The 23,735-nt window shown below is 63.5% G+C and overlaps 2 protein-coding genes across 4 annotated transcripts in view; one reads left to right on the top strand and one right to left on the bottom strand.

Annotated features, from left to right (window-relative positions):
* The window catches only part of ADIPOR2 (adiponectin receptor 2), a 43,027-nt gene extending 40,038 nt beyond the window's left edge, over positions 1–2,989 (top strand). For all 3 annotated transcript variants that reach the window (XM_072954605.1, XM_031670798.2, XM_031670803.2), the window contains exons 7-8: positions 667–860; positions 2,377–2,989. In XM_072954605.1, the coding sequence (XP_072810706.1) occupies positions 667–860; positions 2,377–2,505 (323 nt within the window). In that variant the 3' untranslated portion in view covers positions 2,506–2,989. The remainder of the gene's footprint in view (positions 1–666; positions 861–2,376) is intronic.
* Positions 2,990–7,921: 4,932 nt separating this feature from the next.
* The window catches only part of CACNA2D4 (calcium voltage-gated channel auxiliary subunit alpha2delta 4), a 72,717-nt gene continuing 56,903 nt past the window's right edge, over positions 7,922–23,735 (bottom strand). The window contains exons 26-37 of the mRNA XM_072954442.1: positions 18,044–18,105; positions 17,167–17,211; positions 16,920–16,982; positions 13,411–13,481; positions 12,992–13,067; positions 12,591–12,643; positions 12,231–12,286; positions 11,924–11,944; positions 11,126–11,243; positions 9,649–9,761; positions 9,287–9,369; positions 7,922–8,608 (exon numbers count right to left, since the gene is read on the bottom strand). Coding sequence (XP_072810543.1) covers positions 8,504–8,608; positions 9,287–9,369; positions 9,649–9,761; positions 11,126–11,243; positions 11,924–11,944; positions 12,231–12,286; positions 12,591–12,643; positions 12,992–13,067; positions 13,411–13,481; positions 16,920–16,982; positions 17,167–17,211; positions 18,044–18,105 — 866 coding nt within the window. The 3' untranslated portion in view covers positions 7,922–8,503. The remainder of the gene's footprint in view (positions 8,609–9,286; positions 9,370–9,648; positions 9,762–11,125; positions 11,244–11,923; positions 11,945–12,230; positions 12,287–12,590; positions 12,644–12,991; positions 13,068–13,410; positions 13,482–16,919; positions 16,983–17,166; positions 17,212–18,043; positions 18,106–23,735) is intronic.

The raw sequence follows: 23,735 nt of genomic DNA on the forward strand, positions 1-23,735 counted from the left end.
CCCCTTTCTGTGAGCCCGTGAGCAGTGGGCAGGGGTGGCTCCCAGTGTTACGGAGCCAGACTGGGTCCGCTGGCCCAAGCGCAGCGCAGTCAGTCCCCTGACGCCGGGCCGTGTGGGAGGCCGGAAGCCCGCACCCAGATCCCTCTCGTTGGGACGGACGGGATAAGAGGAGGAGGTGGGAACACATGGGGGGCCGTGGGAGGTGGGAAAGCCACGCCAGGTCCCTCTCTGCAGGCCATAGGAACTTCCAGTAGCACTTCCCATCCTCCCACCCCCCAAATGCCAGTGGTGTCAAGGGGAGGATTGCATTCAGAGCCCTTTTACACGTTCGTTGTCTGAGGAAGCAGCATTTAGGAGTGACTGAAGCAAACTCCTAGAGCTGATTCCTAAAGGCTCAGCCACGTGATTCCAGACACCACCCCCGTGCAGACCGCTGCCCTGTGAGACAGCCTTTCTCAGCAGGAGGCGCTGTGCGTTTGTCACCAGGTCTCTTTTAGGGCCTCGCTGTACTGTCTGCAGGGCAGAATCCCAGAGCCGGAACCGTCTTTGTCCTTCCAGACAGGAAGCTGCTGTTGCAGTATACTGAGTTCACAGGCACTGGTGCGGGGCTGCGGTCCCTCCTCTCTCTTCTGCGTCTTCACTGCGCTCTTCTCTGATGATCCGCAGGAGTGTTTCTGGGCCTTGGCCTGAGCGGAGTCATCCCTACCTTGCACTACGTCATTGCAGAGGGGGTCCTGAAGGCTGCTACCATCGGGCAGATCGGCTGGCTGATGCTCATGGCCGGCCTGTACATCACGGGGGCGGCCCTGTACGCTGCCCGCATCCCCGAGCGCTTCTTTCCCGGCAAGTGTGACATCTGGGTGAGTGTGGTCGGGCGCTTTCTGTGCGTCTGGCCTTCTCTTAGTGGGTCACTGGCAGACTGGAAGGTGAAACCATCAAAACTGTTTAGACTCAACATCACGAGATCTGTATCCCAGCCTCCCTCCTCCTCCTGAATGTGTCTCCAGCCGCTCAGTGCAGTAGTGGCTGACCTCACCAGTGCCTGGCAGGCTGAGGGGGCACCTTGCATGGGTCACCTAAGCCACTGCTCTCGGGGTTTCCCATTCTCGGGAAGATGCAGTGCCCACGTCCCAGCGGGTGGTGGCAGGAGTGGAATTTCAGAGTCTGGGCCCCCGTCCTGTGCTCACACAGCTAGTCCTTCTGTCTGGGCTTCCTCGTGGAGGAGCTGAAGGCAGCAGATTTTTACCAAGGTCCTTTTAACACCGAAATTCAGTGATATAATGAGAGACTTCTCCCTGTGTTTGGTGGGAGAGCTAGATGGTGGCTCATGGTGAGGCAGGGAGGATAATCCTCAGGACCAGGACACAGACGTCCTGTACCTGCAGACGGCTGGACACGTGCAGTGTGGTTTGCGACGGGGCCTGTCCTGGCCTCCGGTCCTCAGACAGTTACTGCCGCTTACAGATTAAGCTGATTAGTCTGGCTACTTGAAGTAAAGAGAACACTCGGGCCATCTTTGAAACTGCAGACAGTCCCATTTATCTTCTGAGATTGCCTCATCAATTTTGACATTGATAAGGAGAAATTTCTCTCACCCCCCCCTTTTTTTGGGAAAATAAATCCCCTTTGTTCTCCAAGGAAGTCTCTCTTGGGATGTGACTATGGATCCCTCTCGTTCACACTTTTAAAGTCAGTCTTGCCCCGAGTGGTTCTGCCACCGTGCTTTTCCATTTGGAGGCTGTAAGGGGAGGGCTGAAGAGCCGTTTGGTGCACTGAGCCCTGGTGCTCAGCAGAACGAGTCGGTTCGGAAGCACCACACGCACCCCTGTTGGCCACGTGTGTCGGCCGGCCTCTGACTCGAGGAGGAAGCAGAGGCCCTGCTGTCCTGCCCTCCTGACGGCGTGTCTTGTTTATGGAACGCTGTGCCTTGGAGCGAAGGAAACTAGCTGCCCGATGTCTTGACCCTCCAGCCATCCTGGGGACCCCTCTGCTCCCCCCTAGGAGAGCGGTGTGTCCGTGACGTGGGTGGTCCTAGTGCTCTGGTCCACGACGGCCGAGAGGAGACGCCCTGTGTCTGTCACCCCTGCAGGCATCATGGGTCCTTGGGGTTCCGGGCTGTGGGTTGCGCCGGCCCCGCTCCGCTGGGTCCTCCAGCATCCCGTGTGCACATGCTCATGTCTCAGGCTTCCAGCCACAGCATGGTTTCTGAGGGGACAGCAGTATGGGATATGCCTAACAGATGTTCCATGATCTGCGGGTGCCTCGTGTTTGAGCTCCGTCACATCCGCTTGTGCCCCCTGCTCAGCATGAACCGCTTGGAGTCTTCAGCCGACCTTTAGTAATGTCTGTGTCCTCACCCCCCTTTTTTCCCTCCAGTTTCACTCTCATCAGCTGTTTCATATCTTCGTGGTTGCTGGCGCTTTTGTTCACTTCCACGGTGTCTCAAACCTCCAGGAGTTCCGTTTCATGATTGGCGGAGGCTGCAGTGATGAGGACGCACTGTGACACCTGCCAGTGGCCAGGGACTGTGACCCTGAACCAGTGCCGGCGGCGCCTGGAGGTCTCCCTCCCCGGCCTTTGGCGCCAGAGCCAGAGGAGCGCCGACTCAGCCGCATCGTGGGCTTTGGGACGCCCCAGGGCTCCGCGTGGGCCGCGACTGGGAAGAGAAAACAAAAATAAATCCCTCACAGGGTGGAGAAGAGGAGAGACGGCCCAGCCCTGACTTGTTCTTGGGGCCTGCCGCTCCGGGGCGCTGCCGGACCGGGCTCGCTGGCTTCGGAGCCGCAGCCTGCTCTTTGTGGACGGCGTGGCTGGAGGTCCATTCTCCCCTCCCACCTTCAGACAATGATACAGACCAGTTTCGGTGAACATTTATATTCTGTTAAGGGGTGGGACTGTGATTTTAGACGTTCTTTTGGGGGAACTAAGAAATTAATGTAAATAAGATTTCTAACTTACTGTTCAAATAAAAATTTATATAAATGTGTAAGACATAGGGGTAGGGGAGGGAGGGAGAATTTTTGTATAGAATGAAACATGCAAGTACCACACACTGTTTCCATTTTGCACAAGTGACTGTAAGGTGGTCAGGTGACAGCCCCAGAATGTACACCTCGTGCACCAAGGTGCCTTCCGAAGGCCGGCAGGCCTTGGGCCCTGGTGGGGCAGGGCGCGCAGCCCGGCGCTCACGGGGCCGCTCACCCTGTGTCAGAGAGCCTGGCCTGCTTTCTACTCTGTGGCCCTTTCTGAGGAGCAGAGCCACCTGCTTAGGAAACTCACTCGTGCCGGCAGAGGGTGTTGGGGCCAGCGGAGGAAGGAGTGTGGGGCTGTCGGCATGGGCCCACCTCGTTCCCTCCTGGCGTCCTCTTCAACTTTGTGTTGACTTTGTTTGGCTGCAGGGGGCGGGCGGGGGCGAGGGCTTTCCGTATCTTTGCTGTGGAGCTCTAGAACACCCTCTCGGTTTCCCTTTGTTCACGTCACTGCCCAGCTCCCCTTGTGCCTCCTGGAAATAAAAATGGACCTTTCCTTGGCATCATGGTTCCCAGCAGGGAGCCAGTCACAGGAGGGGTTGTGACAGGCCCAGGTGCTTCCCGACTCGCTTACGTGGGCGGGGAGAACCTGGGTGACAGCCGGTGCCTCGGCACTCCATCCTTAGAAACGAGCCCAGCACCCACCCTGGAGTCACCAGCACGCCCAGGTCCCCATTTTCAGCCCTAGACAGTGTGGTGGGAAGTTTTAAGAGGAGATGCTGTGTTACTGCCTGGGAGTCTGGTAGGACCCGTGAAGGTGCGTCTCTTAAGAGCGGATCGAAGTAAGAAAACACTGCTCGTGGCTCAGAGGCACCCTGTTAAGAGGTCAGAGTGGCAGGGGAGGCCCTGGTTCACGGAACTCTTACCGCTCACAGGTGGACCGCCAGAATCGCCCGATCAGGTCACTCACTCAGCCACGACTCCAGGCGACCGAGCCACAGCCCGGGGTGGTGGGTGCGAGACGGAAGCACTGAGGCCCTGAGCGTGGCGGGCGGCGTCCTCAGATGGCTGTTTGGGGACACGAGAAGGGTCTGATGGTTCGGTGTGGGGTTTTCCTGGGCGGTATTTCTCCTTTCTAGCCCCTTCCAAGTTCAAATCAAAAGCTGGGAGCCAGGAAGAAAGAACCCGTTGTAGAACTTGGGAGGAGGTCCAGCATGTTTAGCCCTGAAGACGGTCACCGCCCTGGGTGCTGGGTGGGCCCAGTGAGAGGCTTCGTGGGCGAGCTGGTGCCCTGCCCAGGAGAGAGAACAGTATTACTGCAACCCTTTGCGGGAAACGGTCCAGCAGGATGGTGGCCACGTGGAAGGACGTTCCGCGGGCGCAGCAGCACACATCCGAAGCCAGGCTCGCTCTCGAGTCTCGGTCTGGGACACAGGGTACATGACGAGCCGCCCTCTGACGTCTGTGCCGCTGCCAAGCCGGTCGCCCCACACCCCCAAGCAGGAGCTGACCTGGTTCAACACAGCACAAACCCTTAGAAACATGGAATTGACCCCGAGACGTAACCAGTGACCAGCTCCCCCGGGGAGTGTGTGTGGCGTTGCCGCACGCCCGCGCCCCGCCGTGCCCGCTGAGGACCCCCAGGCCGGCGCCTGGATGCCTTACTCTCAGCAGCGGGGCCTGCGTGCTCTGCAGTTAGTTTTCTTCCTGGGCCCTCGGCTGGTTAGGACCTCTGCAGCTGCCTCCCTTCACCCTTGAGGAGTGGCCTTTTCAGTATTCCCCCTCCCCCTTTATAAATGGTTAAAGCCACAAAGCACCCTTTGGGGGTCACTGAAGGTTGGGGTTCCAGGAAGGCGTTTGTGTGACGGTCCCACGCGCCGTGGGCGTTCCCGCCTGCTGTGTTCTCAACGTCTAATAAAAAGACCCCAGCGGAACACGAGCCTGTGTGTTTCTGTCCTGCCTCAGCTTTCCTCGCTGCAGCTTTAATGTAGACGCTGAAGCTTGAGCTGCTTGGAAACATCCAGTGTGAGTGTGGAGGCCGCTCTGTAAAAGCTCTCCATGGACTGACAGGTGAAGACCTGGGGAGTTGCTCCCAGAGCCAGCGCTCTGGGCACTGGGCTTGTTTCTATACTGAACCAGCTATCTGCGGACCCTTGGGGGCAGTGGGGGCTCCGGGCTGCCAGGTTGTTGAAAGGCCTCTCGTGTACTCTTGGTTGAAAGTGTGTTCTGACACTTTTGATTGGTAAGATCATCTAGTAAGATAGTCTTAACCGTTTGTCTACTTTGCGCTTCTGTTTAATCTTCCTGATGAGTTTTAAGGGCTGGCAGGAGAATGCATGAAGATGGGCAGTTAAGTCAGTGCTCACGCCCACCTCACCTTCCCCCAGCTTCCTGCTCCCATCATAACCGGGGTCCCAGGTGCAGAACGGGGAGGGGGGTGCAGCTGTAAGGGGCAGCGCTGACGGCCACAGAAGTCACAGCTGGTCACACGGGGGCACGTCCAGGCTCCTGCTGCCTCGGGCCCTGTGGCGGGCGCCCCAGGGCTGGACCTGTGCTACTGCTGTTTCCTAGGGGAGGAGACAGCCCGGGAGGTGGGCACCCTGCGCGGCACTGCATCCTTGAGACAAAGATTCAGATTGGGTGGGCTCCGCGTACTGACTGGAAGGTTCTGGGAGGGGTGTGGACCCTTCCATGTCAGTGAAGAGGAGGCAGCCCCAGCCCTTGCCACAGGTGGCCTAGTTTTTGCAGGGAAATTTCCGGCTTGTAGCTTGCTCATTTTACACACAACTGTGGGCTTTGCGTGTTACCTGGGGATGGGCCCCGGCTCGCCTTCCGTGGTTTCCCTGGTCTCTGCCTGGTGGTCTCTGTGCCCCCTTCTCACGGGATGTCCTTGGATGTTGGGAGGGAAGCAGACAAGGGCGAGTTTGAACCCGGGCCTGGCTTTGGAATCCCCTGAGAAGAATTTGTGGTCCCCAGCACATCCTGCCCAGTCAGAGCGCAGGCCACCCACACCACCGGGTCCTGCCAGCGAGGCGAGGGGAAGGCGAGCCCCTCACTGCTGCCCTGGCCGGGGGACAGTGCCCAGGCCTGCCAGGGGCAGGGGATGCGGGCGAGAGGCACTCGTGACCCAGCCCCCCCCACCAGAAAACACCCTCAGCCTCCTTCAGGGAGACGCTGTGGCTGGCAGGTCACCTTCCTCAGACAGGCCCAGCCCCCGGCTCTGCTCCCTCCCTCCCTCCCTCCCCACCTCTACCCTCTGCCCTGGGAACCACAGCCCCGCGTGGACGTCTACCTGACGGTGCTGCCGCTAAAACACCCAGGTGGCCAGGCAGCGGGCTCAGCAGTCCTCTGTTCTGTGCCGGGTGTTCTCGGTCGTCCAAAGGCGACAGTGTTTACAGAAGGGGCTTCGGGACTCTGGTCCCCTTGACTCCACGGTGTCTCTGCAGTCAAGGTCACGGCTCTCCTGCTGGGGCCAGGCTGCCACCTGCTGTCTTTCCCCCGAAGTAGGAAGAGGGAGCCGGTCCTGACTCCGAAGGCAAAGCCCAGCACGCCCTGTTCTCCCAGGTGAGAGCAGTTCACCAGAAGCTGCCTCCCTCCCTGGCTCTGAGAGGGAGTCCAGCCTCAGCCCCCTCCCGGCCCCGCAGAGGGAGAGGCTGGGGGCTGCCTCGGCACTTTCCAAGCTTGGTGGTTCAGTTACGGGGCCGTGACAGCTGAGAACTTGGAGACGCGCTCCCTTCTTGGGTGGGGGACTGGGCTGCTGTCCCAAGGAGACCAGCAGTCGCCATCTGGACAATGATGCCCCAGAAGCGCGGGGTGGCGTGGGCCCAGCAGCGAGGGGCAGGGCAGCGGCCACAGCCAGGGGGCGGGAGAAAGGCTCCCGGTGCGTGGGGGCCCTGTGACCTCTGCCTGCTCTCTGGCATCCAAACGGGCTCCTCCGTCCCCTCCTCCAGAGGATGGGCGCTGGGACAGACGGCAGTGTGGTCAGTGCCTGCAGCTCGCAGCTGGGCAGCTGTAGGCTCGCGACACGAGCGTCACCTTCGAACCTCACGATGCTCATCCACCCACCCGGAGCCAGTTTAACCCCACGCTTTGGTCTCCTGGTCTGTGCCACGGGGCTGACAGCGCACCTGCTCCAGAGGGCTTCGCAACGTGCCTGTTGTCTCCGTGTCACACTGAGCTCCTGCCGGCGTCATCCTGCCCCTTCCACTGGCCCAGTGGGCCCCGGGCCTGCTCTTCTCCCCGAGGCTTGGGTTCAGCTGTGAACGGGGTTCCTCACAGACAGGAAAGCAATGAAAGTAACCCTGACCTGGACACGGAAGGCTCATGACAAAGATCGCGACGTGTTCTAAGGAGGTGGGGAGGCCCCCGAGGCCTTGTGCTGGCCATGCCCCTCGTGGGGCCAGGCTGGACCTCCTCCTGGGAGGTTAGCTCAACTCAGAGCTCAGAGGCCACCAAGCGTTTCTGCAGTTCTGCTTCTCACGTTGCTCTGCCCCGAGGCTGCAGCCTCTCAGGAGCCAGGTCTGCGGGGTCGGGCAGAGGGCGCTGCGGCCGAGACCCTGGGGGAGGAGTGCCGGCGCAGCTCCCTTCCCCGTGGCCCCAGGGAGAGTCAGGTGGTCTCTCCTGCAGACGAACAGCCAGAAGGCGGCACCTCCCCCCAACCCCACCGTGGGGCCTGGGCCTCCAGGGGAGGGGTCTGGAGCCAGCCCTCAGGAGCCCCGAAGGCCTGCCTGCTCCTTCCCAGGGCCTTGCTGAGGGGCTGCAGCCGCTCCCACCGCCGCCCCAGAAACCACACCCTCTTCCAATCGAAGGCAGCCTGCATCTCACCCTACGGGCTTTCTACAATGCAACATTCCCTTAGGTTAGGGCTTTGCAAAGATGTTCTTCAATTTTTTTTTAATAGCAACAGTTTGTGGACATCATATGCAACCACTTTAATACAAAAGACCCTGCCTTTTCTACCTCTCTCACTCACACACACACACACTTTTCTGACCTGCAGCTAGGAGACTGAGCTGCCCCCGCCCCGCACACCTCCCTCTGGGGAAACGGCTTCCAGTGGGCACTTCTCCCCTCCTGCCCTCTCTGCTGGTGGCTTCACTCTGCTGCTCCGTCTCAGAACCTTGAAGTCCTGGAGTCTACTCAGGTCTACTCTAACGAACCAGATTCATTAGAAACAGCTGCAGCGTCCTTCGGCCAGGCCTGGGCTTCTGGAGCTTAAGTGCCAAATGGATGCAACTAAACCTTTTCGTCTCGGTCCAAGGTGAGTTCGTGGCAGGCTCCCAAAGAGGAGGCAGGACACAGGGCAGGATGCCCATTGAGACTTGGGGTGATGGACCAGACACCCTGGAAGGTCTGTGGGAAGTGATGTCCAGTTCTGTCCAGCAATCCCAGGAGGCAGGGACCATCAGCCCAAGACTGGGATGAGCAATGACTGGCGAGAACCCAACTGCCGAGAGCTGGAGCCCACACCTGCTGACTCTTTAGAATGTCTCTGAAAGGACCACCTTGTCACAACGGGTCAGACCGGGCAGTTGTCACCGCAGCAGCTGGGGCGGCAGCAGCCAGGCACACAGAGGCAGCAGGAGCAGGGAGGGCGAGGCCGAGATGTCTGAGGTGCCGCCGCAGTCCTGGGCATTCTCCTGCGAACCCAGAACATTCCAGATGAGGTGACCGCCCCAGGCAGGAGGAGGACAGTAGGGAGGGGGTCTCTGGGACACACAGGGGCCAAGACCTGGGAGAGAGGGGAGTTCCCACAGGTGGAGGAAACCCTGCAACCTTAGATCCCTGCTGTCCAGGGGAGCGTAGAGGCCACTCAGCCCGGAGCTGGGCTCGAGCCTCGTCCGCGGGCCTGCAGCCCTGGAGTGGCTGTGGGCGCTTGTCTTAGTAAGACTTCTGGGAAGCTCTGGACTCAGAGCATCTCGCATGAGTGTGAAGTGTGGCAGCCGCGTCCAGCGAGGACGCATCACGGAGGCGGCACCCAGCTACGCGGTGGGTACGTAGGGCTGGTCACCAGCAGTATCACGCGTGTGATGGTTTCTTCCTTGCTCGGGCCCAAGTGCAGTGAGGACAGTGGGGAAGCTGCATTTTAACTCACTGAGGGCCGGGACCCTGGGAGACGTGGCTCCCCTTATACAAGCACCCTTGGGTCCTGCCGACTTACTGCATGCATGACACGGAGCCCAATGTGAGTGCACACGGGTGGATGACACCACGGAGTCACCCACGGAGATGCCCCAGACACCTGCACCCATCCGTGTGCCTGAAGGGCACAGGCTCAGGGCTGAGGGTGTGGGGGTGGAAGCCACCCCGGCCCCCACCTCTGGATGGAAGGCGTGGCAGGTATCCGGGCGCCGGCGGAGCTTCTGGGAGCGCATCCTCTCACACTTGACAGAGGCGTTATGTGCAGAGTTCACTGTTAAGGTGAACACACTTGATGGAACCGATTCTGGAGGCTCTGGGGGACCCAGGCTGAAGACCTGACCCCTGGTGGGACCGGCTGCCTCGCTAAGCAGCGTCTGGGCAGGAGGCAGCGCCAGGGCCCAGGCGGATCGGGGAGCAGACGACAACCCTGCTGGGTGGGGAGAGCGGGGAGTTGGTGGCAAGGGAGGCTGGCCCCTTGGCGACGTGTCCCACCCCTCTGCCCTCCTGTGCTCCCGTGTCCCCGAGGCTGGGAGGATATATTTGACTTCTGTGGCCTCCTGCAAGACGGGTGGGAAGACGCTGCAGGCGCAGGTGGGGTCCGTCACCAGGAGGAGGAGGTTGCTGAGGGGAATCTGCTGCAGCACGAACGCCCTGCAGCGAAGAGCGGCGGGAGGCGGACGCCCTCCATGCAGCCTGGCACGGGGCTGGCAGGAAGGGCAGGTGCGGCGTGGAGCCGGGGGCCCGGTCGGCCCGTGGCGGCCGCTGGGCTCACTTTACCCACAAGCCTTTGCAGCTGCACAGCTGCCCTCCTAGCCGACCGGAGATGAGGAAGCCCCAATATCTGGGACAGGGGACAGTTTTGAGAGTGAAAGGAGTTGCTATTGACACATGCAGGGGCAACAACCATGAATCAGGAGCCTCCGAGCAAGGCGGCCACCCCCGCTCTGGGCAGGCACGGAGAGGGCAGGCCCGGGGAGGCGCAGTGCTAGGCTTGGCCACAAGGTGGCACCGCAGGCCCGCATGCTGTCCGGGAGAGAGGGGCGGGTGGGAGCCCGAGCAGTCACACCGCCTGGTGCACTAGGGGACAGCCACTGCCCGGTATTCCCTACAGGGTGGAGGACTTGGTGCACATGCACACATACAACACGCACGCACACACATGCAGAACACGTGCACACACGTGTATAGATTTAACCTTCACCACACCATCTGAGGTGGCTATTATCCCCATTTTGCAGAAGGGAAAACAGAGGCTGAAGAGGGGGAGCCGCGTGCCTGAGGTCGCACGGCTGGGAAGCAGTGGAACCACGTCTTACCTCCAGCCTGTCTGCTCTAAGGCCTTGGCTCTCCCGACACCATTTCTCATCTGCACTCCCAGCCTCCGAGGCGAGTGCACGGTGAGACCCGAGTGGTGGGGGAGACACCAGCGCCAGACAGAGCCGGGCTCTGATGCCAAAGTCTCAGGTGTGCTAGTTTGCTTGCCATCTGGGGTCTCTGGGACACCCTGGTGGGTGGCACGCTAGCCCAGGGGACAGCCTGGAGGAGGCCGTTTCCTCCGGGCCCAGGACCTCCCGGTGTGGGGCAGCCCGAGGGCAGAGTGGGCGTCCACAGGACAGAAGTTTCAACCAGGCCTCCTGGCCTCCCTGGCAGAGCAGGGGGACCAGAGTCCTCCCCTGGGAGGTGTCAGGTGTCCTAGCAGCACCTGGGAAAGCCTCGGGCCCTCCCGCCCCTCTGCAAGGACAGACGTCTGAGGGAGTGACTCTCCTTTCTCAAGTCTGCCTCTGCTTCCGGACCCCCGCTCCCGCCCCCCAGACATCACACCGACCCTGTCCCCGCTTCCCAGCCTCAGCCTCAGCTTGCAACTCCTCCCTGGGACCAAGGCCCTGGAGCCGGCCCTCCCAGTGCGGATGCCCCTCTCCCCGCCCTCCCCGTGCGGACCCCCCTCTCCCCGCCCTCCCCGTGCGGACCCCCCTCTCCCCGTCCTCCCCGTGCGGACCCCCCCCGCCCCCACTCACTTCTGGCAGGCCCCGCACTCGACGATGCCGTTGGCCTCCCGGATGGCCGTCTGGTGCACGAACACGGGGTAGGCGGTGTCGCACGGCTGCAGCACGCCCTGCTTCTTGTGCTTGTGGGCTGCGGGGAGGCGGCAGGGCCGTGCGTTGGGGAGGGCCCCTCGGGCAGTGCGGTCACTATGCCTGAGTGAAGCGGCCCGGTCCACTGGCACGTGGCTCCCCGGTCAGAGTCAGGACTTGGGGGCAGGGGAGCAGAAACGCTGGGCCAGGCCACAGCCAGGCAGCTGCAGAGCGCGGGAGCCCGTGGGAGGTGGGGGGAGTCCAGGGCGGGAGGGGCGCCCCAGGCCCCGGGTGGAGGGGATCGGTTTCCCCCAGTGTCCCAGCTGCTGGCAGGGAGGACGTTTTTTCAATTTATGTCAGGTCTTTGGAGGACGCTGGCCTCAGCCTCCAGGTCACGGGGCCTCTACCTGCTGCCCCCGACTGAGCACCTGGGGGGCACGGTGGGCACCTGAGCTGGGGGCCCACTGTCTCCTGCTCCTTAAGGAGACCTGGGGGCCACGGCCTCTGGACCCCACCACCCCGTCCTCCTCAGGCCTTGAGGGCCCTTACCCAAGGAGAGCAAGGACTGCACTTGTGTGGGACAAGATCTGGGTGACGTGCCCACCCCCTGGGAACGAGCTTTAAGCTGGGAGGGGCCTTCTGAGTCAGGAGCGTCCTGAGACGGAGCAAGCTCGCCTCCTTGGATGCGCTCCTGGGACAGCGGCCGGCCCACCCCCGGGGCCGCCCCGCCACCCTACTTACCGTGATGGAAGACGGTCTTGGCTGCCCAGGACCCGCGGCCAGGCACGGGGTGGGCGTGATGTCACACGGGGTCAGGATGGCATGGGGTTGTGATGTCACACGGGGTCAGGATGACGTGGGGTGAACAATATCACACAAGATGATGTCACAGGGGCGGACGAGGTCACACAAGATGTCAGAGGGCAGACATGTCCCAGATGGCGTGGTGTCCCAGAGGCGAGGGAAAGGTGACGAGAGAAGGCCGGCAGGGTGGATGTGAGCAGTGGGCCCCCCGGAACCATCCCCCCCACACAGGGTAGGCACTCACCCTCGGCTCCGCTATCTGCCCGCCAGGAGCCCCAGGCGCTCCACTCCAGCAGGAACCTGTCAGATAGAACGGAGCTCAGAGACCAGCTGGCCCCCTCCCCCATCCCCGCACTGGGCCCAGAGCAGCTGGAACCTACGCTGCCCACCCCTCTCTCAGGACACCCCTGTTGCTGCTGGAGGCCCTGGTGAGCAGAGAGGCCCCCCGTGTCGTCACGTGTAGGGAGGGTGCACCCGCACGCCTGGCCAGTTCCACCCAAGGACCTCGCCCTCCTCCTCCCGGGTCGCAGGGACCTCGGGCAGCTCCCCTCAAAGGGCTCCCTCCTAAGCCAGCCCCGCAGGAGTTCCCCAGCCGCTCACTCACAGCAGCAGCTCATTCACCAGCCACCTGGCAGCGGTCAGGAGGGCAGAGAGGGGCTGGCAGGAGAGGAGACAGTGTTAACCCCAGGCCTGGGCTCCTGGGGACCCCTTTCCAGCGGTAGAGGCATCAAATTCCCACTGCAGGGGCAGGCCACGCCCATCACCACACAGGGTGATGTCTCCGGGGTTGCTGGTATCTGTGGACCAGGGGATGAGGGGGCGAAGCCAGAAAGGGGCCACAGCCCGCTTTCCATGCCAGAGAAACTGTCCCGAAGCTCCCAAGACCAGGCCCCTGGGGTGGGAGCCGGCCAAGTGTGGATGCGGGGGGAGAGGACAGAGCGAGCCCGGCGAGAGAACAGGGACCGAGGGCTTGTGTCGGTGGGGACGGTCTGGGGCGACACTCACGCTGACCAGGGGCTGGGAGGCGCTGTGGTGGTGACTCGTGGGCCTGCACATGGCCTGGTAGTCATACATGGTCACCCTGAAACCAGACACGGGGCTTGGAGGCCAGACCCGCTCCCCACAGCCTGTCCTCCCCAGGGGACTCTGCACAGGGCCTCGTTCACCCGGATCTGTGAGGCCACGTGACCAGCAGTCCAGGTGCAGAAATGGCCAAGAGCGAGCAACTTGTTTCCCTTTTAGGGGTCACATGACCTCAGCCCCCCTCCCACCCCAGGGAAGTTCCAGGCCGCAGAAAGGCTGCTTTTGGAGCCGTTTGGGGCTCACTGTGGGTCTGAGGTCAGGATCCAAGGTCGGCCTGGACCCCTGAGCATCCCATCTTGCCTCTTCTGGGTGTACTCAGCCCAGGGGGGCTGCCCACTTACTGGCTGAACACCCCCATGCCGAGCAGCTGCGTCACGAGGGCGCCGTCCACCTCCCCCAGGAATCTTCCCATCTGCGAGGGCGAGAGCGGGGACCGCGGATGAGGCCCCGGCCCCAGCGCCAGGCTTCGCCTGGGTTTGGGTCTCCCCCGCAGGCGCCTGGGCTGCGGCCCTCGGGCTGCCTCTCCCGGACGGCTCCTGCCATAGGCTCTCCACGCTTTTCAGCTCCAAGTTGCTGTGAAATCAATCTCGGTGTTGCCGTCGGAATTTGCGTTTCTTTAAAAGGTACAGAATTCCCTTGAACGCTCCCCGTGAATCGCTGGCGAGGTGAGACTTGATTTGTCGTGTACACCGTGTGTGCACGCGTGCGCACGTGCATGCGCGTTACCAGACAGTGAGGCCCTGGCGGGCAGATGTCTACCTCCTGGCTCCCTATAGACCACGCAGTGACTGACTAGTTCACGGCGATCGTCTGCATATTTGCTGAAGGACCGTGAGTGGACGGACCAGGGGGAGAGGAGCATCTGAGCCTTCGCCCTGGGAGAGGGCGTCCTCACAAGCCTGCCCCCAGCTCCGACCTGGCTTCAGGCTTCTTCGCCAACACCCCGCTGTCCAGACACCTGACTCTGGGGAGGCACGAGCTCCTGGACGCTGGAGAGGGCCACCCCCTCTACAGCATGACCTCCAGGACAGACCACCTGGCAGACACTATCTGCCCTGCCACGGCCCATGAGCCCAGGTGGGAAAGGGCAGTCAGACCAGCAGCCGCCGGCAGAGGCCTTGACGTGGTCCCCGACCTATCACCACCGCCGGGGCACAGGGAGGGCTTGCAGCACACGCGGTGGGCCCACCTCACACCTCTTGGCCTGGGGTGGGGCCCGAGAACTCGCATTTCCATCCAGCCTCCAGATGCTGCTGGTCCCCCACCACACCTGGAGGCCGGGGATGAAGGGGGAGGAACGGGGTGGGAGGGGCCAGGCCACAGCCCTCTGGTGTGTTTGGGGAGGGGAGTTTGCGATGGGACGAGTCTGGGCAGGCCACAGCAGCCCGGCCTCCTGTCCTCACCCCCTTTGTAGGCTGGTGCCCCTGGGTGGAGGCTGGACCCCGCAACCTGCTTCTAGCAGACAGGACGTGGCTGAAGCAGCGGTGTCACCTGAGAGCCAGTCCCGGGGGACCGTGACCTCACACTGCTCACACCCAGGTGAGGGAGCTGCCACGGGGAAGCCACGGGGCAGTGAGACCGGGCCGACACCCCCTCGGGCGAGTGGAGGAGGCCCCTTCGCGGCTCAGGCCCCCGACGTCGTGAGAGCCCGAGCCCGGCCCCCCCCCTCACCACGGAGGCCGTGGCACGACGGGTCTTGGGCTTTGAGCACTCCGGTTTGGGGTGACTGGTTACGAAGCAGGTAGCTGCCGTGGAATGGACGAGTTAAAAGCAGGACGGCGGACGGTGGCCGCAGCGTCCGTGCCCGGCGCCCCTCTCCGTCCTGCGCTGGCCTGCAGTCCAGGCCTCACAGCAGCATCAAGGGTCTACCTGACGCAGCCGGGCCACCAGCCCCGCCCTCCCCACACCGGAGTGCACCCCAACCAGAGCTTGGCTTCCCCCCAGGAGGCCTCTTCCAGGGCCTCCCCTCCCCCAGCCACTGCTCTTGCATCTCTGGGTTCAGAGCCTGGCTCTCCCACAGCCGTGAGCTTTCCGGTTAATAACCTTAACTCGCAGGGCCTGTTTCCTTCTCTGCTGCAAAGTGGGGCCAATAGCGTCACCAGAGGTGGGGGGGGGCCCGCGTCTGCTGGGCCCCGAGGTGGGTGGGGAGGGCGCAGCGGGCTCTGCTGCGGGTGAGGGCGACAGGACACGTGGGGGCTCCAGCAGGTCCCAGCCTGACTATGAAAGCCAAATGTCATTTCACTCACGCCCCGTTTAACAAAGGATGAGACGACTTTTAAAACCACATAAAATGTAACAAGACACAGTAACAGTAGAGAAAATCAGAGTAAGTTCGCTAAGCATAAAGCGACTTTCTGAAAAACACTCTCCCAGTTCCTCTGCTACCAGGAATCAGCCAGCTGCGCCCAGGGGCGTCAGGGCTCAGGACCACAGACAGGTGTGGTCGGGGTGGACTAGGACCGGGGGGCCTGGGGTGACCCGGGGGCCTGGGTGGGGGTGGGCGCTGCCTGACCCTGGGGTGCCTGCCTGGCGCTCCTGGGGCGGCCCCTCCCGGCAGGGTCAGCGCTGGGCCCACGGCCGAGCCGGCTCACCTACTCAACGCCGGTCCTCCAGCCAAGAGTACTTATTTTCAAGCGACTGGGGAAAAGAGATTAATAATATTTCATGACACCCACCCAGAGGAAGCAGGCGAGCCCACCTTGCCTTCACCCCTGCTGCCTGGACAGCCCCCGCACGGGCACCGCGCCCCGCCCCAGGCCCCCAGCACCGCTGCCCGCTCCCGGCTGCCCTCCCCCGACGCCAGGTTCCCGCCCTGCTGCCCGCCCAGAGCCCCGACCTCGGCCTCAGCCCACACCTGGCACCCAGGCCCTTAGTCTGAGGGGAAACAGAGGCCCAGGCAACCAAACCACACATCTGATCCGCGGGCAAAGCTCGCCGGGCCACGTGCCTCGCGCTCCTGGCTCGTCCAAGGAGGCGCTTGAGGGTTGGACAGGCTCCTTTTCAAAGCTGTGATTCCGGCTACGTAAACACAGGGCCCGCCTCGGGGCTCCGCAGACACAAAGCTGCGGCTGTACCTTCTCCTTGTGGGCCGGGGGGACGCTGCCTCCCGCGGAGGCCTGGGCGCGCGGCCAGGCTGTGCGTTGGGAGCATCTCTGGACCTCTGCTCCCTCGGTTTCCACAAGGGAGTCCAGTCGGGGAGAGCGCACACAGCGGAAAGGCCCGGTCCCCGGCCCCACAGAGGTAGCAGGGGTCAGCGCTGTGGCCTGAGTCCCCGAGTTCACGTGCTGGAACCTGCCCCTCCTCTGGGAGGTGATGAGGCCATGGGAGCAGAGTCCGGACAATGGGACTGGTGCCTCAGAAAAGGGACCAAGGGGTCCCTGTCCCTTCCGCGCAGGAGGGCCCAGCGGGCCCCCAGCTGCCTGCGCCAGGGTCTCGGCCCGCCGGCCTCCAGGACAGTGAGATGCCCATCCCTGTGGTCCACGAGCTGCCTCGGCTCACAGACCTCGTTACAGTGGCCTGAGGACGGGAGGCAAGGGCGGGTCTGTGGTGGGCGGAAGGGGCTCAGGACTCCAGGGGAGGCCCCCCAGGGCCAGACCGCAGACAGACAACCCAGGCCTCAAGGTGCGGGCTAGTCTCTACCAACTGTGGAAGGAGACAAAACAGAGACCAACGTCCCCTCCGGGCACCTGAGTCTCAAAGCCTGGACTCTGGCCACGCGGGGCTGGCTCTGGCTTCAGGAAGAGGCTCCGTTCTCGTCAGGCCTCTTACTCTGACTGGCTCTGGGCCAGGGCTGCCTCCAGCCTTCCTCTGACTGTTGAGGCCCTGGGCGACCCACCCCCGTCCCCCTCACCTCCTGGGGCCTCTCCGAGATCAGGATGAAGCCGTTGTTATCCACGACGAAGCAGTCCAGGTCCTGCGGAGGTGCCCGGGGTGGGGGATCAAGACCAGGCCCCACCACAGTGCCCCGTCCCCGCCCGGCTGCCCGTCTAGGGGGCGTCCTGTGTGGAGCCCAGCCCACAGGGAAGGAAGGAGGCTGCCCGTGGGGACACGGTGGGGCCCCAGCCCGCTGCCCCGCTTCCCGCCAGGGAGGATCTTACACTGTCCTGGCAGCTCTCCAGGCACGGCCCCTCTGCAGCGCCACACTGGAGGAAGAGAGGGCGGCAGGTTGTGCATCGTTGAGGGGGGCGGGGGGTTTCGCGGTACCCCTGTGGTGTGTGCACGGTGTGTGGTATGACGTGTGGGCATGCAGAGCATGCACCTGTCATGTGTGCGTGCATGTGCTCAAGGGCTGTGCGCTGGGGGGTCAGGGCAGAGATGCAGGCAGGACCTTGCTAGTGACCTCAGCCCGAGCACACAGCCCAGCGTCCTCTGGGGAAGCCAGGCCTGCAGCCTGGGCGAGGGCAGAGGTCGGCCACGTGGCTGGAAGCCAAGTGGGGCTCCTGTTCTTGGTCGTCCTGGTGACGTGGTGGCTGAACTGGGGTCTGGGCTGGTGCGCCCTCCTCGCCCTCCCGGCCCCCCTACCCGACCACACTCGTGGTGAGACTTAGTGCTGTGGGGCAAGCGCGGGGCTGGCGCAGCCGGTGGGGCTCAGTGAGGACACCCTGGAGGCCGAGGGCTCTGCAGGAGCAGCAGGAAGGGAGGAGGGAGAGCAGGATGCCCGGGGGGACGATGGTCAAGGCTTGGACTGTGGTGGAGGGACAGGGACCGTGGGGAGGGCGCGCCTTCCTCTGCCCAGTGGGGCTGCGAGGGCAGCAGAGGTGGAGTGAGCGGCAGGCCGGGCCCGGAGCTTTGCCAGGGTCTGGGCAGTGGGAGCCCTGGGGCGAGGAGGGCAGGGGCGCAGGGAGGCAGGGGCGAGGAGGGAGCCGACCAGGGCCCAGGAGGGGGCGGAAAGCCAGGCAGCTGGAGAAGCGGGTCTGAAGGTGCCAGCCCCCTTCAGGCGGAGATGTTGGGGACCCCACCCGACTTCATACGCACCTGCCGCGTGGCCGCCCAGAACGTGCGCTGCAGGAAGTCCACCCTCAGCTGGACGCCCACGGCTGCAGGAAGCGGGAGGGGGGAGGGCAAGGCCACGCGTGTGTTTTGGGGAGGGGTTGGTCGTGGGGGGGAAGAGACGGTGAGAGAAACCATTAGAGATTCAATCAGAGGCGCATCAGCAGGTGTGTGGTGGGGGGAGGTGGCACCAGGCAGCTTGTGAACTGAGGTTCCTGGCGGTGGGGGGGTGCCCGTGGCTGTGTCTCCAGAAAGGGCCCCAGGGCAAGATGAGGTCAGCGAGCCCAGCGTTTGTCCACTGGGAAGACCGTTCTCCCCGTTCCCGCAGAGACCGGCCTGTTGTTCAAGGTCACATGACCAGACTGTGGGCTGAGGCTGGAATTCAGGGCCGTGGTGGTGGCGGTGGTGGTGGGCGGGGGCTTCCAAAGCTTCAGGCCTCACACAGCAAACTCTCCGCCCGGTCCCTGCGCGGGGTCCCCACACGGTAAGGAGGCGCCTTCCCCGCTGCAGGTGGGGACTAGGTTGACCAGGCTCGCACGGAGGCTCCAGGAAACCGGAGACGCCCCCAGCCCTGAGAGCCGCGCTCGGACGCCGCCATGCCCCCCTGGGCCCCAACAGGCTTGGGGAAAGCAAGCCGGAGCTCAGATGCTAAGAAAATCTGGGGCCAAGAACAGAAAGCAAGCCAGGTGACAATGAAAGCAGCAGAACAAAGAAACAGGGCCGGCTTCCTACCGTCTGGGACAGTAACACCGAAACGGTGCTGAGGGCCAGGCACCCCAGGTCGGAGAGCCTGCGTCCTGCACACGCAGACCAGCCCCGGTCTCACTGCGCCTCACAGCGAGGAAACCTCGCCCGCACCTGGCCCCTAAATACAGAAGCAGCCCCACCCCCTCGTTGTCTCTAACGCACCTGATTCTCCTCTGGCCGGCCTCCAGCCCCCGAGGCCCCGCGGGGAAGGGGCCGACAGGCCCGGGCCAGGCCCCCATCAGGGCTCTGTTCCCCTCATCTGCGGGACACCCTACGGCCAGCCCGACGCCCCAGCACAATCACTCCGACTTCCCGGGGCGGGCTGCAGCCTGGGGTCCAGCCCGGCACATGGAATAATCCTAGGGAAATCTGAGGGAGAAGGAGGGAGACCAGGGAAGGGTCAAGGGGCCAGAGCACGGCCCCGGGCTCACGCAGCTGAGAAGGGTCATGAGGACACCCACACCTGCGAGGCAGACGAGCGAGAGGCTGCCGAGGCGCGAGTGAGAGCGTGCGGGAGACGTTTCCAGAACCACGGGGGCCCTGGTCCCCGGCAGCAGCGCGCACCAGTCGTCTGAAGCTTGCTGAAGACCCGGCCCCAGGGTTTCTCGTTCAGCGGGGCTGGGCTGGGGCCTAAAGTGCCGCCGGGGGCGCTGTGTTCCCGGCCGGGCTGTAAGCACAGGTGTCAAGCGTCCCTGTCTGACTGGACCTTGTGAGCGGACGGGCCGCTCTGACCTGCCCCACGCAGCAGCCTCGAGCCCCGTATTGCTACTGAGTCCTTGAAATGAGGCTGGGCTTGATTTTAAAATTTATTTTTAATTAATGAAAATGTAAATACTGCTGGCCGCCCTCGGACAGCGCAGTCCCGGAGCTGCCCTGAGCTCACGGATGAGGACGCCTGGCGCCTCCCGGCAGCTCTGGGGCTGGGGCTGGCCGGCCTGGGCTGGCCCCGGGATGCAGGAACCCCTGAGCTCCGGGGGCTTTGCGGCTTCCAGGGTCAGAGGCGGGTGAAAGGAGTGGCAGGAAGGGGACAGGCAGGCCCACTTCTCCCTTCAGGACGATGACAACAGGCCCCGGTGCAGCCCGTGAGGCGTGCGCAGCGGGAGGGGCACCTCCCCTCCCCCACTTCTCTCTAAGGCCGCAGGAGGCCCCTCGGCGCTCCCCGTGTGCTTCCTGTGAAGACCACCCTCGATTCGAACTCCACACAGATTTCTCTCATCTGCAGAAAAAGGCTGCACAAAAGAGGAGGAACCGGCTAACAACTGTCGGGGGTGGGGCGCCCACAGGGGCTTGGAGTGTGCGACTCTCTGGTCACCCCGTCCTTGGCCCTCGGCACAGCGGACTCTGCCCTCCACGCACCAGCCCAGCACCACGGCTCCTGGAGTCGGCACTTCTGAGCTGGAAGAAATTCTGATTCTAACCCAAGGAGTACTGGGAGGGCGGGGTTAAGGCTTCCCAGATGAGACAGGTTTGTAAGGTTCTTGGGGAGAAATGGAAATGGCGAGGCCCCAAGCGGATGTTGCCAAACCAGGCTCCACCTCATTGCGGGGCCACCAGCTGCTCCAGGCACGGCGGGTCCTTGCGGGACTTAGGCCATCGGACTGACATCCCACCTGGGTCACCTGTAGGCATTTCACACTTCATGTGTTCAGACCTAACTGGGTTTTCCTCCCCAAACCTGACCCTCCGGAGACCCCCTTAACCCGGGGCGGGGACACATCTTCACCCGTCATCATTTTCCCGCACCCCACCCAAGTTCCGCTGCGACTCTCTACTCCCTCCACCCCCACCGCTACCCCTGGGGCCAAGCCAACACCTCTGTCACTTGTGTTACTGCCACAGACACACCTCCCACCCCCAAGTGATCGTTCACCACACAAGAGCGATCTCCCTGAAGATCAAACCACGTCTCTCCCTCCCGCTGCTCTTAGAACAAGATCTAAACTCCTTTGCAATCTGTCCTCCAAGACCCCATGGGAGCCGGCCCCCCCCCGGCCCCAGTCTCTCTGATTTCTCCCTCAAACACACCGCTGTTCCCACCCCAGGGCCCTTGCACCAGCTGTCCTCGCTCCCTGGAGTGCTCTCCCCTAGAACCTTCCGTGGCGGCTTTCTCGTGATCAGATCTCAGCCCAGCCACGGCCTCCCGGAGTGGCGCCCGACCTCCCCGGACAGCCAGATCTCCCCCTGGGCCTCCATCCTCTCCGTCACCTCTCTCCTTGTTTCCTAAGTGGCAAGACTCATTCATTTTATTCCCGGGTAGGGTCTGTCTTGCCTCTTAGAATGGGGGCTTACAGCAGACGGGGTTGAGTTCAGATCCCAGCACCCAGAATGGCACCTAGCATGCGGCAGGGCTCAATGAATACTTTCTGAGCTAAATACATAAATACTCATGGCTTCCACTGAGTCAGCCACTTGACTGGGAAGCCGATGCCCTGAGCTTCGGGGTGTGGCCCAGGCGCAGCTCTTCCTCCACGTGGAGGCCTGCCCTCCTGCAGAGGCCTGGCTGGACCCTCGAGCGCTGGCTGTGCTCCGGTGCCCTTGAAGACCCAGGAGGGACCCCCCCCCCAACAACTGATTCAAGTGAGACACAAAGAACTTCCTCCAGCAAGACCAGTGAGATGCTGACAGCGCGGAATGGAACACAGTGGAGGAATGGAGCGGGGTGGGGGGGGCGGGCAGGGGAGCGCCGGGAATCCTCGCCAATCACTGGGCCTGCCCTCCCCGGCGGCTGTGCCTCGGGGCTTAGGTAATTTCAAATCGTTCTGTTCAACGCCTGCCTCGCAACCCAGATCGTGCTTTTCCACCCCAGACCTCTCCTGGGAGACCCGCCAGGGCGCCCCCGGTCCCCATTCCACTGGCTCTGGCACCTCCTGGAAGCCTGCTGCGTGCAGGAGTGAACAACCCTTGGGACTGGGTTTGCAGACAGGACAGAGCTCATGGTGAAGACAGAGTCGTGTCAGGCAGGCAAGGCCCTCTGTCCCTCCAGGCTGCCGTCCCCCACGCCCGGGCTTGGTGGGTCCTTGTGTTAGGGCCTGACCTGAGTCCCCAGCCGACCTGCACCACCTGGCAGGAGGAGAAGCCACCAGACCCCCTCCTCCTGCCCTAGCCTGTCCCCCCTCCCTGGGCCGCCTCCTGCCTTCCCTCTGCCTGCTTCCTGCAAAGCAGCTTTTCTTCAAGGTCTGCTGGGCTGGCAGACAAGCTAACAAGGTGCGCTGGTAGGGCCACGGCGGCCGCCGGCTTATCAAGATGCACCTCTGTGCTCGCGTCCTGGCTGTCACTGTGTCGTCACAGACGGCAAGACAGAACAGCTGCGCCTGCGCACACAGACGCCCTCCCTCCCTGTGGGGGCCGAGCCCACGGAGTCGGATGCTCTGTCCTCCCCCAGCAACTCTCCTGTGGGCTCTGTCCTCGACACCCAGCCACCGACTGGGCTGACCTGGGTGGAGGGCTGCGGGGCAGCAGGGGCCCGTCCCTGGGGCACGAGCTGTGGACGGCAGGCTGCTGCTCAGGGCGCCAGAGACCCCAGCCAGCCTGCCTCCTCCTTACAGGGCAGCCCGGGCTGGAGCCACCAACCGGCTACTGGCTGGGCAGCGAGCAGCCGTCCAGCCTCTGGGCCCACTCCCCACGCAGCCAAGGGAGGAGGAGTCCCCACTGTGGGGAGGGGGGCGAACCACCCGCAGAAAGCTGCCACACGTCCTCTGGTCAGAGCCTCAGTGTGGCCGGGGTCAGAGAAGACAGCCCGCTGCACACTGGCCAGAGGCAGCGTGCACAGGCCCCGCCTGCTGGTTGCGCTTTTAGGGAGCAGGAGGCCCCCGGGCGAGGAGAGGGCTCCCGGCACAGGGAAGGCACCCTTCCTGCAGCTGGGGGAGAGGCCTTGTGTTTGGCGGCAGGAGGGCTGCGGGTGACCTGGGTGCTGGGCAGGAGGCGGGGAATCGCGGGAGGTAGAGACGCTCTCCCCCAGCCCCCTGCGGCGCTGCGCACCCGGCGGAGCAGATGGAAGGAGAAGGCGGGATGCCCCGAGTCAGTGGCGTTTCCCAGCCCACCCCCGGTGCTGGCGACAGAGGCAGACCCCTCGGGAAGCAGGCGACGTGGAAGAGGGGCACTGGGGCACCCCCAGCAGACCGGCCCCGAGCCCGCTCCGGGCAGGCGTGAAGAGGTGCCGGCAAGGCCGCCCAGGGCCCAGCTCCGGCGCGCCTCCCCTCGCTTGGTCCCTGGCTTCCTCTCCTTCAGATAAACACTGGCCTCCCCTTGGAATATCGATTTCTCCAGCTCTTTCGTCCTGATTGGCTGGTAAGGAGGCCTCCTAGCTCTTCATACCTGTCTCTCCCCTCCCCGGCTACCCATCCAGACTAGAGCGGAGAAGCCGGCCCAGGGAGGAGTGGCTGCGTCTGCTCACCCAGGGCCCTCCGCCCACAGGCCCCATCGCAGCCCCTGCATTTCCCTCCCCAGCAGCCCCGGTCTAGGTCACTGAGGCTCGGTGACCTCTGCGTGACCATGTGACACTGGCTCTGTGTGATGGTGGGGGGCTTCCAGAGAACTGCCAGGCAGATGGGCCCCCAGGGCCCTTCCAGGTACCCTGTCTGGAATAAGTCCCCCTTTGGCGAGGGCAGGGTTCAGCTCTCCCCTGGTACAGAAGGGGTGGCAGACACTCCACCCCATCTCTGAACAGGACTCAGACCCAGTTTCCAAGGGCCTCTGTCCCCACAGGGAAGGGGAGGAAGAGAGCAGAGGAGGGCGGCAGCGAGGGGCAGGGGGAGCCTTCGGAGGTGGGGACGGCAGACACAGGGACCTGGTAAACAACTCCCCCACCCCGAGTTCAGGGGTGCTTCCCCCCAGAAGCGGGAGAGCGGCTCCGGTGTGTGCGCAGCCGTGTGCGCCCGCCTCCCTGTGTGCGCGCCTGTCGCTGTCATCAGGATGTTCCCCCGCTGTCACT

This window comes from Vicugna pacos, chromosome 34, assembly GCF_048564905.1.
Source record: "Vicugna pacos chromosome 34, VicPac4, whole genome shotgun sequence".
Lineage (NCBI taxonomy): Eukaryota > Metazoa > Chordata > Mammalia > Artiodactyla > Camelidae > Vicugna > Vicugna pacos.